Here is a 22,452-nt window from a genome sequence, read left to right as displayed (position 1 = left end):
CACTTGTGATATTATTATTAATCTTCTTAATATGGTGTTTACAGGTATGTGAAGAGACGGAGTGATGACCAATTGAGAGATATCATTTTCGAGGCTGAGACGAGTACATGCATGTCCTTGGATAAAGACATTGGCGGCATCCCAATTGTGCCTGGTGGCCTGGAGCTTGTTCAACGACACTTATGGCTTTTCCAGACGTAACCAGACAATTCATGTAAACAAGAAGGGTATCTCATGGAAGAATTCAAATCTGCTGTCCCAAAGATAATGTCTCATTTGCTGTCTCATAGTAGAGGAGATAGTGGAGAGAAGAAAGAGAAAATTGAATATTAAAATTAAATGTCATATATATAATTTGTTAGGATTTAAAATTTAAAGTTTAAGTTTTAGAATTTAGGGTTTAGAATTTAAGATTTAGGATTTGTTTCATATATATAATTTTTTTATTTTTCTAATTTATCAAAATTACGTTGTGATAAATGAGACAGCAAAGTACAGCTTCACTTGGGACAGCAGATCCTCCCCTCATGGAAGAGCAGCAACAGGGGACACAAATTCGGAAATAATGTGTTCCCAAAAAAATTTCAGAGTAGATGCCAAGTTGGTGGTGCTAGGCTAGATCCATCCATACCTATTATAAGTATAAACTAATTAAAAAAAACAATGTATATAATTGTTCCCTGGCTAGCTTATTATTAATGTTATTTTGTTTGGCATGCCTGCAGTTGAGTGAGCAAGAGGATCTGATGGTATGGATGAGGAAGGAACCTCTTCCCACGTTTAGGAAGTTGTATGGGAAGATCTCTTTCGATCAAGATTGAGGGTCCGAAATGGACGAACGGAGCGGCCGTGGGCTGGCAATACGGCCGGTTTAGAGAGGATCTAAAGTTTAACGAGAACGATGTGCGGTTATAGGCGGGCTATGATTTCTCATTGCTGGCTTTCATTCTCATTAACCATTTCAAGTTAAGGTCATTACTTTTTCTTTTATATATATATATATAATATATATATATATATATATTTATATATATATATATATATATATATATACTTTTACTTCTTTCTTTAATGAAATGTATGAGACCTGAATATCCATCCAGCTTGTCATGGAATCATACAAATTTATTCTACCAAAGTTATTGATTATCTCTTTCTCCTCTAAACGATGTGATATTGTAAGTTATTTATAATTTTTTTAAATGGAAATTAAGGAAGAACTAGCACCCATAGAATGGCCCACTGCTTAGAGTTGAGCAATGGGTTGGATAACACAAACCGATACGATTCAACATGATATTAGTACGAAATGACACGATACAATATTATTTCACTCGGGTCGTGAGTTGGACACGACACATTTACAAGATGACACGATTATGACATGATTATGAGTTTATACGAACGTAATATGGTCACGAGTCGACATAGACACACTACAAGTATAGACACGAACATGAGTATACACACGAAACTTTATCACTATTCCACAAATGAATAAAAAACTTTATTATTTTTCTTTTTTATTAACTCGTTAAATCATTTTAAGTCACACATACTCATTTTTTCAATTTTAATTAATATATTTTGAGAAATAATTTTATACTGGATTAGTTATTTGAATAAGCTTTATTATATTCCTTTATACAACGGATCATATGATTTAATTTAAAAAAAAACATCTGATCGGTTGTATAGGAGAATATAATAAAGAATATTCTACTAACTGATCCAATATAAAATTATGTCTCAAAATATATTAACTAAAATTAAAAAAAATGAATATGTGTAACTTAAAATGATTTAATAAGTAAATAAAAAAGAAATATAAGAAAGTTTTGTATTCATTTGTGGAATAGTGATAAAGTTTTGTGTCTATACCCGTATTGTATCCGTGTGGACTCGTGACCGTGTTACGATCGTATAAACTCATAATCGTGTTATGATCGTGTTGTCTCGTGATTGTGTCGTGTCAACCCAAGACCTGAGTGAGATAATATTGTATAGTGTCGTTCCATACCAATGACGTATCGGTTCGTGTTGATCCAACATATTGTTTTAGTATTATAGACATAATTCTTTTAATTTTAAATTATTTTTACAACTTTATTTTTTATAATAAATATTATAATAATTAAATTTTTTATTAAAAATGATTATTTAACCCATCGTACAAAACTATTTAACTAGTCAAATTTTCTAAATTTTATATATATATAAACAATTTGAAAGTGGAAGCCAAGTTGGCGGTGCTAGGCCGGATCCATCCATACCTGTAAGTATAAACAAATTAAAAAAAAAAAAATTGTACATGAAGAGTTGAAAGTATGGCTAGCTTATTAATTATTAATGTTATTTTGTTTGGCATGCCTAATCTAATTGAGTTGAGTATTTAGCAACAAAAAAAACTTATAACAACCAAATATATTTATATACTTATTTATGTTGCTTATATATTTATTTACTTATTCTTGTTGCTTAAAGGTAATAATAACAAATTATCTAATGTTTCGTGTGTATACTTGTACTTGTGTCGTGTCTATACTCATGTTGTATCTGTGTCGACTCGTGATCGTGTTAAGATCGTATAAACTCATAATTGTGTTATGATCGTGTCGTTCTGTGTTTGTGTCGTGTCAACACAATACTCGAGTGAGATAATATTGTATCTAGAAGGGAGTTAGGCTTGGACTCTTACCATCCTAAACCGATTGGGTTTGGCAATGAATTAAGTGGAATGGGATTTGGCAGTCCCGAAAAAGTGGGAATTTATTTGAAGGGTGTCTTGAGTGAAGAAACATAACAAAATAATAAGAGAAGATATCATTGATACCTTGATAAAGAAAATGACATCTTTTAGTATTATTTATTTAATAAATACTTCAAATATAGTGAATCCAAATTACTATCATAGTTTACTTTACTTTGAAATATGTAGCTATTTTACATTTATATTTGGAGCTTAACTTTAATCTTTTTATCATTATAGATTCTAGGTTTTTTAAGCAGAAACTTCCTGTCGGTTGGCCATTCTGACCCCAAAATCGTGAGTTAATTTTTTCTGTAAATTTTATTTAAAATGTTTTTGGCATTTTATTCTAGTTCTTCAACTTTGAGTTGTGCAGGTAATATCAACATTTATACTACTTAGCGTCGTCTACTTTTCTTTTAAGATTGTTGCCTCATTGCTTCCCGTAAGGTATGTTTCAGCATTTTTTTTTTTCTTCCTCAATTATTTTATCCATTTTAATTAATTGGTTTTGTTTTGTTATAGGTGGTTGAAATTAATTATCGTACGATGTATGTATACCTACAGAGTTCGGTGACAACAAGGTTGAGTACATTGAATCCAGTGAAAATAAAAAAATTGCAGTCGAACATTGACGGTAAGCTCATATATATACTCGTGTCGTGTATATAGTAGTGTTGTGTCCGTGTCGACTCGTGACCGTGTTACGATCGTATAAACTCATAATCGTGTTATGATCGTGTCGTCTCGTGATTGTGTCGTGTCAGCCAAGAGTCGAGTAAGATAATATTGCATAGTGTCGTTCTATACCAATATCGTGTCGGTTCGTGTTGATCCAACCCATTGCTTTAATATTATTGACATAATTCTTTCTATTTTAAATTATTTTTACAACATTATTTTTTATAATAAATATTATAATAATTAATTTTTACTAAAAATGATTATTTAATCTATCATACAAAATTATTCAAAACTATTTAATAGGTCAAATTTTCTAAATTTTATATCTATACAATAATAAAAAATAGAGTAGAGGGCAAGTTGGCGGTGTTAGGCTGGATCCATCCATACCTGTAAGTATAAACTGATTAAAAAACAATGTATATGAAGAGTTGAATTATGACTAACTTATTAATTATTAATGTTATTTTGTTTGGCATGTTTGCATGCAGTTGAGTGAGCAAGAGAATCTGATGGTATGGATCGATGAGGAAAGTGCCTCTTCCCATGTTTAGAAAGTTGTACAGAGGATAAAGGTTATATGAGAAAAGGAGATAAAATCGATGTGATTATCGATAACCGCTACAACACCTACACTTTCAATGGCAAGAAGAGGCTCGTCCTTTCCACGACTTCCTTGGTATTGCATCCCTGGTTGGAGGCTGGCTATGGTTTCTCATTTCACTAGCTTTCATTTTCATCAACCATTTCAAACCAAGGTCATTATTTTTTCTTCTTTCTTCTTCTATATATATCTTCCTTTATTAATCTACATTTACTTCTTTAATAAAATGTAGGAGACCTAAGATCCATCCAGCTTGTCATGCATGGAATCACAAAATTTTATTCCGCCAAAGTTATTAATTATCATTATTTCACTCGGGTCGTGGATTGGACACGACATGAACGATACGATGCGATCACGACACGATTATGAATTTATATAATCGTAACACGGTCACGAGTCGACACAGACACAACGCGAGTATACACACGAAACGATATAAACACAATTAGTCACGACCTAAGCTATTCAACTTTACATAATATTTTCTCTAAATTTATTTAAATTCTCATTCAATAAATAAATTATGTGAATAAAAATGTGAGTCTTCTAATAATTCTCTCCATCCGATATTATTTTTATAATTTATTTATTTATTTTAAATTTTAAAATTATATTAAATTAATTTAATTTTTTTAAATTAAAATTAATAAATTAATAATTATATTTTATAATTTTTACTAACAATATAATTTTATATATATATATATATATAAATAAAGAACATGAGTGTGTCAAGACACGACATGACACATATGAAAACGGGCATCGACACGATACGATTAGGTCGAAACTCTAGTTAGAATAACACGAAACACAAATTTAAACACGAGTTATCAAGACACGAATAAATCCGTGAACACAAATTTACACGACATGAAAGAGCTCGTGGATCATAATATTTTGAGTGAGTCAAGAAATGACATGTATACGATTGAGACACGACACAACACGACTTTTCCGAGTCGAATACGACCGTTTATGCACGATACCCAACTCTACTCTAGATTACGTGATATTGCAAGTTATTTTGGTTTGGATACACGGGAGAGTCAATAAATTATCATCTTATTTTTGTTTTCTATGCGTGATTCATTGCCTTTTATTTTGTTGCTTTAATTTCGAATTTACATGTATATTATTTTCTCATACTATTTTAAAAATAATATTAGGATGCCTTTGTTCAAGAATCTTTGCTTTACCTCTTGTCATATAATTTTGAGTTAGATAATATTTATTTCATTCATCATAAAAAAAAATATCACTAATATTTGTATAAATTCAGTTATTACAATATATCGGTTTATGTATCAGACTATTCGGGTTCAAAAATTTCAAGACATTTTAGTACCCAATTTTTCGGGGTGAGCTCGGCTTTAAATAGGATTATAATTCAATACTACTATATTTATCGTGTCTAATTATTCATTAAAAAATCACTATACCACAAATGAATCAAAAACTTTCTTTTTTTTATTGACTAGTTAAAATCATTTTAAGTTACACATATTTATTTTTTTAATTTTAGTTAATATATTTTGAGACATAATTTTATATTCGGCAAATTACATGGGCGATCCTTTAATTACTCTGATCGCTCACTTTAGCTCTTAAATTAATTTTTGAAATAAATTGCCCCTTCAACTTTTAGAATCTTTTAGAAGGGTCACACATGGCCCTTCCGTCAACCTTTTTTTTTAACATAACGGTTTAAACTTAAAATATTATTTTTTTATATATTATTTTTAATCTTAATTTTATTTATATATATATATAATTATTAAATCGCTTATATATATAATATTATATATATATATTATCATTAATTTTTATATTTATATCATTATTAAATCTCATATATATATATATATTATTTATTTATATATATATATATATATATATATATATATATATATATTTCTTTATCTATACAACAAAGTTTAAAAACAATTTATATATATTATCTTTAATCATTAATTATATATATTTGTATATTTTATATAATATATATTTTAAAAAATAATTTAAAGGTTAAAAGTAACGATAACTTCCAACTACTCAAATATTTTTAACCCTTAAATTATTTTTAAAATATATATTATATAAATATTATATATAAATGAATGATTAAAGATAATGTATATAAATTATTTTAAATTTTATTTTATATAGATATAAATAAAAATAAATAATATATATTATCCATATATTATATAAAATATTTAATAATTATATAAATATAAAAATTAATAATAATAATATATATATATATAATATTATATATATACGATTTAATAATTAAAATATAAAAATTAATATTAAAGATTATAGATAAGAAAATAATATTTTAAGTTTAAATCATGTTTAACCAAAAATTGACGGATGATTGTTCATCTTTAAAAGGGTGATTTGTTTCAAAAAATAATTTGAGGGTCAAAAGTGAACTATCAGAATAGTTAGAGGGCCGTCCAGATAACTTATCATATACGAAAACCCTATACTATATCAAACCCCTATACAACAGATCAAATGATTTTTTTTTTGTTAAAATTAAATCGGTATAATGTTGTTTTAATTCGGATCGATTTGAATATTAATCTCCAATCAATTTCACTAAGAAATCCTAATTAAAATTGGAGATAACGAAAATTAGGGATAATCCAAAAGAATAAAGGTTATGTATCAAGAATTGCAATATGAAAAACAGAGGACATGGTTCCTAAAGGTGCAGCAAAACAGACGAAGTCTTCAATGGCAGCACTCTGCATTCCATTGATACTTGTTTATAGGTGGTCAATTTTCGATTTTCACTAAAAATGACTTATAATTTCCGAAAATTCAAAAAAAAAAAAGTTGTGTTTCCGGGTCTCTTCTTCTGTTGTTGGGTTTTTCTCATCAAAATTGTTTCAATGAATCGTCTAGTACATACACATATACCACCCCTCCCCCTCATGTGTTTCTTGACCAAACAAGGCCTGAGAATCAATTAAAGGTTTTGCCCAAAGAGAAACCCGAAAAGAAAATCTCAAATTTCCTCAAGACTATTATATATACTATATACTAGTAGTAATTAATTAGCAACGGCTAGTTCATCAAATCTAGGCCTTGTTCTATCAGGTGAATTAAGACCTTCTTCCATGACTTTCCTTTTGTTGTTGCTTTTGCATTGATGAAGCTGCTGCGTTTGGATATCTGATTTCTCTGTTTCTCCTCCTACTAATAATTCCTCATCTTGATTTTTTCCTTCTACTTCTTTCTCAATGTTATTATTATGATGATGGTGATGATGTTTGGTTCTCATCATGCGAGACAACTTGTTCACGTCTGATTTTTTCACAGGTTTTAGAAAGAATTCTTCAGCTCCTTCCTCTAAGCATCTGTTTACAATCATCAACAATGATTCAGTTTTCAGCACAAACATATTTTTGTTGAATTAAATTCTTGAATTGTTTCTCACCTGCTTATTCTCGAAGGAACATTCTCAGATGACATGATCACAACTGGTATGTCTTTGAGAGATGAAGATTCCTGCACAAAACATAGAGATTCAGCAAACAAAAACTAGGAAATCATGACCAAAAGTTGTAACATGTATGTATGTGTGTACCTTAATTTTCTTGAGCAAATCATATCCGGTCATTCCAGGCATACAGTAATCCGTGATTATCATATTCACCTCAACTTCCTGCTAAAAACCCAACAAAATTTGAACAACCCACATGAGCAATCCATGGAAATTCTCCAATATGAGAAAATCCAAACAGAGAGATGAATTACCTGATGAATGTTTGGAGGAACAGATTGGTGATTTGGATCGATTATGCCCTCTTCATGCCAACCCAGAAATTCTAAAGCCTTGGTGCCGGAATCCACAGTGGTAACTAAAAGGAACAAAGAAGAAGAAGAACCATGATAAGAAAGAGCCCATCAATGAAAATGTATCTATTTCTCTACTAACCTTGATAAGAAGAAGTCTTGAGGAGCATCTCAATCAATCTTCTATCTATAACACTGTCATCAACGGCCAACACATGAAACTTAGATTGAACAGCCATACCCATCTTCTAGCTATATCTCTGGATCTTATCAAGAACCCTAAAAGAAAGATTACAAGAATAATCGTGGGTTCTTCTCCTTTCTTTCTTTCTTTCTCTCTCTCAGCTTTCTTTAGTGCTCTTGGTTGGCTGGTTGAAGCTTTTCTAAGGGTTGGTTGAGGTGAGGAAATGAGCTTCCTGTTGAAATAAAACCCACTAAAATCCATATCCCATAAAGCAAGATCTGACGGATTTCAACCTCAAGATTTCCCCCTTAATTTTATTCATTTTTAATTATAACACAAGCAAACCCCAACCCAAAACATACCAATTAAAGAATCATTAAATTTAAATATTATTACAAATCAACTTATAATGGTATTGACCCCTATTTAAATATTATATTTTTATCACAAATATTACAGTTTTTTCTGCATTTTCTTTTATAAGTATAAGATTAGTTTCTAATAAATGGAAGTCAATATTAAATAATGCTACTTGGCTAATATTATTATTATTAATTGTATTTAGCGGTTTGGGAGCCAAACAAACAAAGCCTGGTGGATGGGACCCACCAAAATCCTTCCAAGAGATACGGGTGATGTCAGCATTTGTGCCTTTTCTCCTCTTATGTAAAAATCATGTGCACATAAAAACATATCTTGGGCAGGTGGGCAAAGGGATGAGAAAAAAGAACATTTCCATTTATATATTATTTTTTTTTACAGATTTGAAAAAAATATTCTAATTTACATCGTTTCATTAAAAAAGTGACAAAATTATATTTGAAATTACTTTTCATCTGTGATCAAGAAAAAAATTGATTATGATCAGATTAGTTTTTGCATAAAAAAACAAGTCTTTTATTTGAATATTTGTTTTTTCTTTAATTTAGAAGTTAGTTTTACTATATCAAAATCAGTCTTTTTATTTTAACTATTATCCTTTTTTATTTCTAATATAAAAAACATTTTCATTTATTTAAACCTAATTTAGATTTCTAAAATAATCACTTATATAATTTTTGCCTTAATTGAAAATTATATAAATAATTGGTGACTCACTCTGATAAAAAAGAGTTTTGATTAAGAAATTATGTTAAGCTCAATTTTTATTAAAATAAAAATAAATGAAAGAGAACTATAATAACGCCTTAAATGAAAATGGGGTATATACACTATAAAAACAATATACACCCACATTAAATATATTTAAAATTCAGGGTCATCGGGGTAAATTTGTTAGTTGTGAGAGACTGAGAGGCTGGGTTCTTAGTTTTATTGTTGGAATGTATGAAGGATGTGGAAAGAAATTTAACAAAATCATTCAAAAAATTTAAGGTATTACTGGTAATTTATCTATAAAGAACTTGAGTTGCTTTATATTTGACTCGATGATATCTCAAAAGTCGAAGATCTCTACCAAAATAAAATAAATAGTCATTTATTGGTGTCACGTTTTTCTAATCCTTGTCGAACCACACATTTACCAAATACATGCCATCATATCATCATATGTATTCTAATATTCATTGGAGGTTTATCATTGACCTATCTTTGATTAAGATTCATATATATATATATAATGCAAATATTATTTTGAGTGAAATGTTGTATACAAGTATATAATTTAGTTTTAAGATTGTTTTTCTTATTTTATTATTTTATGGAGGGAATGGGGGAAATAGTTAAAATTTGAAATTCATGAATTTAAAATTGGCACTGTAGTGGAACCTTATGATTATGATGATTCGATATGGGAGTCCTCTTTATGCCAAAGTTGGACCATTTTTGGTCTATACTTACATGTGACATGTTTGGTCACTTCATTTCTCAAAAAGATAAAAATAAAATGTAATACTTATATAATAAACATGGGTGGCAAAAAAAAAGTTAGTAGTATAAGCTCAAACATAATAAAAACTGTGAAAAAAATGAAAAATAAACAAGCACAAAAAAAAATGAAAATGTGAGATGAGGCATAAAAATGAATAAAAAATGACATTTATAGAGCTAACAAATTAAATATTCATTGTTTTTATATGAACTTTTTTTTTCTATGAAATTTTGCAAATTACAAATTGAGTATTTATCTGTAAATGTTTAGTTTCTCATACTTAATATTTAATTTTAACAAAAAAAAAAATTAATAGCCTCCTAATTAACTTTCTTGAATAGAAATGTTATGCTATAAAATAAAATAGAAAAGCTAAATAAGTAAAAATTACATACAGTACTAAGTGAAATCATATATATATAGATTCATATAATAAGAAATGAAAAAGAAATAACAAGACCACAGTTGAGAAAATAGACAAAATCATACTATGCTCAGCAAAAAAGAAAAAATACTCAAATACCATTTCTAATAGTCTCAAATTCGATTCAAAATTGGACATTCAAGTTGATTAGGTTAGAGTTTATTTAAAAAATGTTAATGTGTTAATGATTTTTAAGAGTGAGTTTTTTTTTCTTAAAATGATTTAGAGTATTAATATATAATGATAAAATAATTTTATAAAAATAAATATAAAATATTTTAGTATTTTAATTAATAAATTGAATTATCTAATTAATAATAGAATGAATTAAATTATTAAAAATTTAAAAACTTATAACCTAATATGTAAAAGTTTTACAATATTGACTTATTTTTCTTTAATACATTGTCTTGCTAAATATTGAATATTCAACTTGGATTGTCTCTCTTTTTTTCTTTAATGACACTGATCCCTAAGAAACTTTTATCCATTCTTACAAACCTCTCATAATTATCCATAAAGTTCTTAATTAATTACCAGTGGTTTATTCTTTTTTAGAAGTTTGTATGTTCATCAAAGACATGTATAAGAGTTAGGTTTGATGTTTGGTTATTGGAATAAAATTCAATTTTTATTTTAAAATTTAAATATTATATCAATTATTTAATCAATTAATTTTACTCATTTAAATAAATTTAATATTAATATATATATATATATATTAAATAAAAACAGGTCAATATAATTTGGTCTTCAAAATTTAAAAATCAAATTTTTAAAAATTGGTATTATAGGAAAAAACTCAAGATAACTCAAAATTTCATTCCTCAAACAAGCCCAATTTGACACTCAAAGTTTGAATTGGTTTTGTTTTCTTCTACAAATTATTTCAAATAGAAAATTTAAAAGAGACACTTGACAAATTAATATTTTAGCGTTTAAGTTACAAGTCATATATATAACCTATAAAACAACACCCATACCTTCTATATCGAATTACATTCTTGTTGGAATCATTTTGACAAAAGTGATGATTAATTGTCACAAAACCCAATAAAATAAAATAATAGACGAATAAATAACAAATTTATAAAAAAAAAATGTTTTAAAGATATATGAGCTGTTCTATTTAAAAAAAATATAATAATAATAATAATAATAAAGATTCCCATTGGCGTACAAGTATCCGGTACAACCTGTCACAGCTAATTGGGTCTAGTACTATATACCAAGCAAAAACTTAAATCCTCCGCGGGTGGGGTCATCTCAGCGGCTGTTCTACGGTGTTGTTCTGATATCCCGTGGATTCTTCCACTATCCAATGATGGAGCCCCACGTATCGGACATTCTATTCAACTCAGACAAAAATAAATATTTTTCATGTCTAATTTGATTCACTTGAAAATAATAAAAATCTAACTCTTTTTTTTATTCTCTCATCTCACCTTTTTTTTTTATTTGAATTACCTAACCATTTAGGGCTTGGTTGAATTTTTTTTTTTAATTTTACCTGGGTTTATTTGGTAAAAATTAGAAAAAATTAGTTTTTAAAATTTAAAGACTAATTTACTCTTTTACTTTAGAGAATATGGTGTAGGTGAGAGAATGATGGTTTAGAGAGTGAGGATAAAATTAGAGGATAGTTTTAGTATTTACATGATAAAATTATTTGATTTGATGGTTGATAAGATGTTTGAATTTTGGGATAAAAATTGAATTTTATCACAAAAACTCTTTCATCAAACGAGCTCTTAGATTATGTTTGGTTTGAGTTAATTAGATTAATTTAACCTATATTAATTAACAATATTTTTACATTATTTTTATTCAAAAAATACAACTTATACATAGTTAAGTCGTCAAGGTAGTTTAAGTGACAAATAATTTGTAAGAAATTAAATGTCATTTGTAATAAATAATTATATTTGGAATCTTTTAAAGTATTATTAAGAATAATTAGGTGATGTCCGAGTCTTTTGGGTAGTTGCTGGGAAGTTTAAATCGATTCGACTGATATGCCATATTTGGGTTATCATCCTAATTATTTTTGGTGAACTATCTTGTTGGAGAGAAATTGTCGAATTTTCAATGATCGTAGTTATCCGATTCGTATCATTTATAATAATATTATTATGATGTTTTTTAAGATTCGTTCATGAAAATAAGTAGAGTTTGTTAGTGAGTACCGAGTTATCAGTGAGTACGAGTTAATTGTTTTTCTCGAGAATTTACGAGTTCGATAACTCAATAAGTATTTTTTTTTCTTAGTTTTTTCTTTTATGTCATGTTTTGTCGTTATAATTAAACGATTTTATTTTATTTAAAATAAAAAATAAATATAATAAATAACTGTTTTTTTAATTTATATATTATCTAAACTTATTAAAATATAATCAAATCATAATATTTAAAATAGTTAATAAATTCATATTTTCACAAATAATTAGAAATATATTTATTAATCCATCTTCAAATATTAATACTAAAATCTCATTAAATTATAAATTAAAATAATTAAAAACATTAAATACTAATATTAATGTACTTTAATAATTAATAATAGTAAAAAACTAAATAGTAACAAAATATCTTTTATTTTAAATTACCAACCTTCTAATATTTCAAACCAAATAAAAAATGATAAAATATATACAATTTTTATATATCAAATAAAATAACAATATATAATTTAGATTGTTTTTATTTGAATAATTCAAATAAGAAGAGTTGTGTCTAAATATGAGTTTGATTATCACTAAAAATGTCTTAGGTTGAAATGAAAATATCATGGTTAAAATCGTCCTAACATCTTAAAATTAAATTAAAATTTTATATTTTTTAATAAGTATTAATGTTCAACTAATTTAGATAATAAATTAACACATAAAAAAATCAACTACATCTTTGACAACCCAAGATAGAACTCCAAAGATAATTGTAAAAAATTTAAATTTAAGACTTTACTGTTGGTCAAAAAATAATCACATTATTTCGTGGCAATGTTGGACAAACAATAATAAATGTTCTCTAAAATGTAAATAATTTGGTAATGGCTAAATAAATATTTTATATTTATTATACTCATTTTTGTTTCTGAATTTATAAAGAAGATTTATATTACATTTTTTCTCCTCATATTTTGAATTTATTTGACTTATTTCTATATTTTTTCAAGTTTTAAACTAATTATTAAAATAAGGACTAAAAACTTACTATTTAAAAATAATTTAAGTAATTTTAAAGACAAAACAAGATCCGACAAAATCAGGAAGCAAATTAATTTATAAACATTTGATGAAAATTGAAAATACAAAATAAGCTGTGCAAAACAAGTTAAGAGCATGAAAAAATTTCAATAAATTTACATATGAATGTCAAAGGAAAGTATAAAAAAAACTAACCTTTTATATATTGGAAAATAACATTTTATATCTTTAATTCTTATAATTTTATTTTATTTTTAAAATTTTAGAGGTAGTATAACCATGTCCTTGGATTCAATTTAAAATGTTCTCAATGTTAATCGTATCTAAAATATTGTTTATCCCTTAAATTAGATAGTATCATAATTGATTGTTTTAGTAGATAATTAGATGAAAGTTGTAATATCATCATAAATTTGTTTGAGTAGATAATCGCTTTTATTGTTGTTAATAAGTAAATTAGTATGAAAATGTGGATACGATCTAGCTAATAGAAATAGAATAAGCATGCATGAGGCATCTCATCATCACATGACTTTGTCCCAAACAACATTATGAAAGGTACAATAATGTTGGATTGGACATTGCCTTTGCCTTTCCTTTCCTTTTTCCCCCATATGGTCCCAACTCTTCAAGATTTGCTTCTAATTTCTTGGTCCCATCGTATCATAACATTAGATTTCTTCCAATCCCAAAAGAAATAACACTATTACCCTCCCTTGCCCCCACTCTATTTCATTATTTGTCACATCTTATACTATACATTTCGTCACTCATAAATAGGAGCTTAAGTTAAAAGATTGATATATCTCATATTCGAATTAAATGAATGTCACGACGATGAGATAGTGTGCTAATCCATTGTAAAAAAATAATCCGCCAAGAAAAGAAAATGATCTTCAAAATATTTTGTTAATTTGATGCAGAGTTTATTAATCCAAAAAAAAATGAAAAGATGGCATGTGTAACATTTAAAATGAGTAATGTAGATATTGGGATAATATCATAGTTGTTATTATTATTATGAACCCTAGATATTATAAACATTGTTTGAATCATAGTTTGATAAAATAGACATCACATATAGTAAGGAAACATGCAATCAATACCATATTAATTTACTTTCTCAATAATTCTAACAACATTAATAGCTATACAATTAATAAATGACTTTATTTCATTTTCTTAGCCATGTGACCAGTATTGTTAGTTTTATTGTTTCATGGATCTAATGCTAAAATAATGTTGCTGGCATGCACTATCATTAATATTAGTTGTTAAATAAGTCTATTATTTAAATTAAATTCATTAAAATCTTGAGTTTATTCTTAAAATTTTATTTTAAGATTATCGAATAATCTAACGAGTCTGATTTAGATAAACTCACAAATTAGTTAAGCTCTTACGATTTTAAATTTTTGATGGTAAACTTTTATTAATTTATAACTCATTAGAGTAGCTCAAGTGTCAAGAATCGGTTCCTAAAAGATCAAGTGACATGAATTCGATTAATTATCACATGAATTCGATTAATTATCACTTAAAATGCATTAAGATTAAGTGTATGATATTATTGTGAGAAATCGTGCTACCTTTCAAAATTTTAAAAAATAGTAATTTAAATATAAAAGTGAATTTATATTTATAATTCAAATAAATGAACTCATTTATATATAATTGATTTTGTAAACACGTTTTTTTAATTTAATTTAATTATTATTATTATTTATAATTAATTTAACATCAATCTTACATATTAAAAAAATAAAAATCCAGACGAGCTTTCACAATGACCAGAGCTTACATTCCATATAATCGTTTGAGTTTTAATTATTAGATTATCTTTAATATTAATATTTATGAGTCAGATAATAAATTAAAGACATGCCTTCTAATTTCTATTGTCTGAAGCGGATTGATATTATAATCTTTACTAGTTTTAATTATTAGATTATCTTTAATATCAATATTTACTAGCTAGTCATATTATAAATTAAAGGCATATATATACCTTTAATTGTCTGAAGCGGATTGATATTATAGTATTATTAGAAATATTTTAAAATAAAAAATAATTAATTATGTCATCATTGAAATCTAAAAGATCTATGTGAAATTTGTTTTTAAGGGTTAAATCACGAAAACCTCTTATATAACTTGGAATGAGAACATTGATTTTGACCCTTACTTTTTTATAATAAAACGAGGAGTAATAGGAGAAATTAATTAAAGAGACGGGATAAGGAATAACATGTGTTATCGTATTATTCGCTGAAAAAATGAAAAATATAAAGAGATATTGGAAAAAAAAATATTATTTTTTCAGCTAATTAGATTGTATCACGTTATTCTCTTACATATTCCCTCTTTCAAATTCTACAAACAAATGACTCGATGTAATCATTGATATAAAATCATATGTAAATTGGTTAAAAATCAATTCTCGAGATATCGCACAATACTATATATATATATATATATAAATTATATCATATAAAACATAAAAGCGTACAATTGATTGTGATCCTTGATAATAAAACTTGTGGCAAAAGACCAAAAGTAAATGATTCTATGTAAAATGAAACATGTGAATGGTAGCATAAAAATGACACCCTGTTGACACAAACAAACAATTAGATGGACCTAATTAACAATGTCTTCTTCTTCTTTGGGCATTCATTGGATTCGATGTAATAAAGTAGAAAGACATTTAGAAGTGGGGGTTGATTCAAATCTCTATTAATAAATGAAATTTTGCAAAGTGGAAAGATCTTCCAATATGGTTAACAAATTATAAAGTGAAGCAAATATGAAAGGAAGAATAAGATAAAAAGTAAAGTAAATTTAAATTAAACAAATCTTCAACTGTAATTATTATATGTAGACCAACAAATTTCCTTCAACTTAATAACTTTTTATTTGTTTATTTACAACTTAGGTTGACTTTTTGTTTTCATTTTTTTTAATATAAAAAGAACAAGAAAGGTGATTCATGACAACACAGATTCGAGCAAAAAAAAAGTCAGTGAAAAACAAATAAGAGATATGAAATTAAAGTTATTAGCAAATTGTGTAAATTATCAATTATGATGTTGTTTTGTTATAATTGTAAAGATAAAAGTACAAATTATATTGAATTATCACTTAAAAGAGTTATTTTATACCTATATTGATTTTGCTACCATATAAATATTCAATCCCTTACAAGTTTCTTTCAAATTTTTGCGTTCATTCAATTTTTTCTTATTCTTTCACTTATAATTTGTTATTGTTAGTAAGTGTTACAATAAACAATGATGACTACAACATGTGCCAATTTGAGTGGAGAGGTGTTTACATTATTAATTGAACACTAACTCACTCACGTAATTAAAATGTTTGGTGTAATTTTTTATTATTTATATATCTTATTTGTTTAGTTTTTTTGGTATTTATGATTTTGCTTTAATCTAATACAAAAAAAGACAAATAGAGATTGATTTTTAGGAGATTAATATAACTTATTATAAGAGAGATCTTACTAATTCACATAGCAAAAAAACAAGATCTTTAAGATAAGGTTGTCCCCTAATTAAGATAAGATTTAGATATGATCAATTAAAGCAATATATTGATGCGAATTTCGTCCTTAACAAAAGTGACAAAGGAATTCGATGTTATTATAATTAAAAAAAAAATGGTTGAATTAGCCAAAAATAGAAATCCATATCAAGAAGGTAAGATTAATTAATTAGGTCACGGTGGGGGTCCATATATATATTAAACAAGTAATTAAACCTATTAAATTAGTCAAGCTACCTACCTTATTAACAACCTTATCTTTTTCATTAATTCTTACGCTAATATCGATCTCAACAACTTCGATTTCCCATACCACATGAAATGATTCTCATCATTTTTTTAATAAATTTATTTAATTTTAGTCAAAATAATAGAAACATGCACCAATCTTACTCTTACCATCGTTGATCAATAATTCATTAATATTAATTCATTATAGTTATATATATACTGAAATTTTAAAAGTGAAAACATTTCATTAATTCTCAAACAATTTTGGATAGACCCAAGTTGTCCATAGGGCGAGGGGAATTAACGGGTTCCATCTAATTAAAATTATCTTTTCTAAGATGGTTTAAATAAAACGACGAAAAATGATATAAAAATAAAAAATAAAATAAAATAACGTTACTCAATAGGTTATTGAGCTTATAAGTTCTCTAGAAGAACAATTAACTCTTCGACGGACTTTACCGACTTTCCAGAATGAATATTCCGGAAAACGTTATAACATTATAAATGATACGCATCCGGCGATTACGATAATTGAAAATTCGACGAATTTTCTCCAATCAGATAGTTTACCAAAAAAATAATTTAGATGGTAACTTAATTATGTAGGCCTATCATGTCAGTTGTATGAATCCAAACTTCTCAGTAACTACCTAAAGACTCAGGTATCACTCAATTAATCATAATAATGTTCTACAAAAACTTTATATACTAGTCACCATCGATATTGGAAAAGTATGTGAATTGTCAATTCAATCTTCTCGTTACACGTAACATTAAAAATAAACCAACGATATAATAATATATATTTTAAAAAAACTCTTAAACAATACCAAGAAAAATAAGCATATTTTAAAAAAAAAAACCTAACTATGTTAGTGCACCGTAAGGACATCTTGGTATGAATGCATAAATAAGGATAGAGAAAAAATTCTACCAGTTTTCTTAAATTTGTGTAGTTGCCTATTTTATTTTTATTTTATTTTAAACTTAATTATATGTAATTACAAGTGCAATAAATAATGGACATGTTTGAAAATACCTAAATATTTGAATAAAATTGAGATTGACTAAATAAATATTATTAAATTTATTAATATACACATACTTAAAATATATTTTAGAAATTATTATTTAAATAATATCTTAATAATTTTTTTTTTCAAACCCAAACTAACTAAGGTAAGAATTGATGTGTTTTCAAATATGATCAATATAATTATTACTTTGAAAATAATAATAATGAATTAAAGTTTTCATTATTAATTATTATGATCTTAAAAATTCAAAGAATATATATATATATAGTCTTTTTTTTTAGACACAAAATAATTGTTTGTTCATTAAGATTATTTAAATAATTGAGAAGTTGAGACGTCTTTTTTATAATGCATTTAGTGAAAGTTATACACTTAAAGCAACACAATAAATTAATATAAATTAAGTTTTGACATTAATTAACACAAGTTTAAAATAAAATTACTATGAACAATGTAATATAATTAATTGGTCAAAGTGCTTAAAAAATTATTTACTTGATATTAATATTAATTCATTATTTTTCTAGTATATTTTATTTTATTTATATAATATTTTTAAACTGTAGGATCTCAAAATTTTTACTCAATGTCCCAATTTTATACACATTGTTTTCAAAAGAAATTACATTATTGTTGGATTTTTTCGATAATTTTAATTTTTGTAAAATTTTTAAATTATTTAATATTTAGATTTTTATTTAGTTATTTTAGTTTTATAGATGTTATTTTGTATTATTTATAAATTAATTTTTTATATGTAATTTTTTATTTGAATTAATGATAATTTTTTTTAAATGGTGACAAATTAAATTAGTATATATAGTTTTAGAAATTAGAAGTTGTAACTAAAACTGATAAGAAAGATAGTTAGTTTGAAATCAGCTATAATTTCATAGGATATTAATTTTGTATTCTCTTTTAAGTGTCTTGACTCTTGATTTACCTTTTTTATTCATTTTATTTTGTTATTTATGTCGATTTAAAACAAAAATCCAAGAAATAGCAATCAAGTTTTAAAACTTAACAATGTTAATTTTTAAAGTTAATCATGAATTGATTTTCAACTTTTCACATGAAGCAATATGTATTTAAAGAAATACTATGAGAATTTGATAATTTAGAGATGAAACTACTTGCTATCCTTCATTTTATCAAGGGAAAATTACCTGGGCGGCCCTTAAACTATTTCAATCGCTCACTTTTGGCCCTCAAATTAATTTTTGAAACAAATCGCCCCTTCAACTTTTATAAAAGTCACCAGTGGCCCTTCCGTCAACATTTTGATTAAACCTAACGGTTTAAGTTTAAAATATTATTTTTTATATATTATCTTTAATCTTATATTTTATATTTATATATATAATTATTAAATCGCTTATATATAATATTATATATATATTATTATTAAATTTTATATAATTATTAATTTTTTTATATAATAAATAAATAATATATATTATTTATTTTTATCTATATATATATAATTTATATATATTATCTTTAACTAATTTATATATAATATTTATATAATATATATTTTAAAAAATAATTTAAGTGTTAAAAGTATTTGAGTAGCGATTTAATAATTATATAAAAGATTTAATAATATATATATATATATATATATAATATTATATATAAGCGATTTAATAATTATATATATAAATATAAAATATAAGATTAAAGATAATATATAAAAAAATAATATTTTAAACTTAAACCGTTAGATTTAACTAAAAATTTGACGGAAGGGCCACTAGTGACCTTTATAAAAGTTGAAGGGGCGATTTGTTTCAAAAATTAGTTTGAGGGCCAAAAGTGAGCGATTGAGATAGTTCGAGGGCCGCCCAGGTAATTTGCCCTTTTATCAATGTTGATTGTCTTTTTTTAAAGAGGTTGAATTTCATATTATATCATCATAAAAAATAATTGACTTTTGAACTTTAAAATAATTTAGGTCAAAAGATATTATTTTAAAAAAATGTCCACAAAAATGAGAAAAGAAAATGAAGGTACGAATACGATTGATCATTCAAAAATAGTTGACCTAATTAACCGGGTTTAGGTTAGTTGACCTGTCCAAATGATTCAAGAATCATATTTCATGAAGATTTGTTAGCTGTTATATATGTCTTAATTTCTTTGTTTTTATTTTTGTTAATATAGTCAAAATTTATTTTTATTTTCTTAGTTTAGGTTTTAAAACTATTCTTAATTACTCTAATAATTGGTCACAGTTGCATACACGACCTATTGGGTTTTAATAGTTTTTTTTAAAACACCCCCTTAGTCTAATTAATTATCCCACGATCTAATTCAACATTTTTATCTTCTCCATACTCCATGTGTGATTGCATATAAGATATATATTTTATTGGTGATTTCTCATACAGATATAATAGTTCGAATAATAATATTAATAGATCATTATAGTATGATTTTCGAGACTATCATTTGAGAATGTTGATCAAGTGACTTTATTGGCGTTCAACTCGATCTATAATTATTTGTGAATTCGATTGTAATTGAATTTCTAGCGATTCTCATTTAGAATAAAGTGTATTATCGCATAATATATATTTTTTTTATGTTAACATACTTAATTTGTTTTAGTTTCTTTATGTGTTGTATTACAAACACCTTGCTTTAATTTTGAGTTTTGCTTTAATTTGAAGACGGTTGATAGTGGATTTTAATGATTTTTTTCTTATAAATCTTCTAAAGAAAAAGAATAGAAGAAAAATGAGTCTTCTAAAAACGTTGATAATAACTAAAAGAAATATTTTATAAATAGTGACCACCTCCATCACTCTACGGATAGAACAATCTCCTCAATCATCTCACTTACGATTTACACATCGCTATTAAAAAAAAATTAGGCTCGTTCAAAATATATTTTTAAAAAGTCTCCTAGATAACATTAATAGTTTTAATTCTTCGTGTAAACTATAAGTGGACATTATTATGTGTGGAGAACAAACAGTATTTGTAAATTTTGGAAGTTACTTGCACCTTCATTCAAACTTCATTTGTCATTTCGTCATTTTGATAACAGTTAAATTTGGTTTATATGAGCATGAAAAGTGGGGGATGAATTGAATGGTCCCAATTCCTATAATGCCAAAAAGATTTGGTGGTTGAAAGCAATGAGATTCTTCCTTTGGATGGAAGCCTTTTAAATCATGATTCTTGCCAGTTATTATGGATCAGGTCTCCTTTCCCATTTAGACTATTATGCGAACCAAATCACAAACCTACATGTTCTTGTTTCGATCATAACATTGAAACATGTTATAATCACGATTATACGATGTTTAAATGCCTCAAGCATGTTTGAAGCCAGCGATTGTGCATGATTATATATGAGAATTCCAAGATAGAGTAAGCTAGAGTATTTTATTTAATTTTTAAAAATTAAATTCATTTGCATTCATTCATTGTACCTCAAAAATAGGAGACTGTCTCAAGAATTTGAATAATTAGTTATAAATATATAGTTGTCAATAAATAATATGTTAAAAGTTGGTGCTTAATGATAATTTGAGGAAGACAAAAGGAAACAATTAAGAAGGGTCCCAGTCTTTTGATATTGGATTAGGAAATCTTGTGTCCTTAAAGACAATTTATTGGGGGCATGTGGTGTTGTCTCTTTGACCTCTCCTAAGGGCGCCTCTTACTTATTTTATTTATAACAATTAATACTATATAATATTATATAATAATGGTTAATGGTTAATGGTTGGCATTGAGTACTCCACGGGTCGGGTTAATCTTGGGTTGACCTATTTAAAAAAAAAATGATCAATGAAATAATATTAAATGAAAGACATTTAAACATAAACTAATTAAAACCTAGAAAAATTAAAATCATGAAAGACAATTCAATGAAAAAAAATACAAAAGATGTACAAAGATCTTCAATAGGAGTGATGCCCGATTTTACGGATATTCTATATCAATAACGTCGTAATAATATCTTTATGGATATAAGCATGACACAAAAACCATCACGGAAATTGTTATCATTTTTTTTCAACCTGTTAGTTCATCTTAAAATAATAATTAAGATAATATTATTAATAATGG

The 22,452-nt window shown here is 26.0% G+C and overlaps 1 protein-coding gene across 2 annotated transcripts; it reads right to left on the bottom strand.

The window, feature by feature from the left end:
• Positions 1-6,920: 6,920 nt before the first annotated feature.
• LOC124920780 (two-component response regulator ORR3-like) lies at positions 6,921-8,303 on the bottom strand. 2 transcript variants are annotated; one of them, XM_047461334.1, is made up of 5 exons: positions 7,996-8,303; positions 7,815-7,918; positions 7,645-7,725; positions 7,495-7,565; positions 6,921-7,414 (listed from the first exon to the last, which is right to left on the bottom strand). In XM_047461334.1, exons 1-5 carry the CDS (start codon positions 8,096-8,098, stop codon positions 7,108-7,110), a joined length of 666 nt encoding a protein of 221 aa, XP_047317290.1. In that variant the 5' UTR covers positions 8,099-8,303; the 3' UTR covers positions 6,921-7,107. The 2 variants fall into 2 exon arrangements, with proteins under 2 accessions (XP_047317290.1, XP_047317291.1); XM_047461335.1 differs by having other exon boundaries at positions 7,645-7,722; positions 7,996-8,299.
• Positions 8,304-22,452: the final 14,149 nt, after the last annotated feature.

The sequence above is a fragment of the Impatiens glandulifera genome, chromosome 1, assembly GCF_907164915.1.
Source record: "Impatiens glandulifera chromosome 1, dImpGla2.1, whole genome shotgun sequence".
Taxonomy (NCBI): domain Eukaryota; kingdom Viridiplantae; phylum Streptophyta; class Magnoliopsida; order Ericales; family Balsaminaceae; genus Impatiens; species Impatiens glandulifera.
This window is presented reverse-complemented; position numbering and strand designations above follow the sequence as displayed.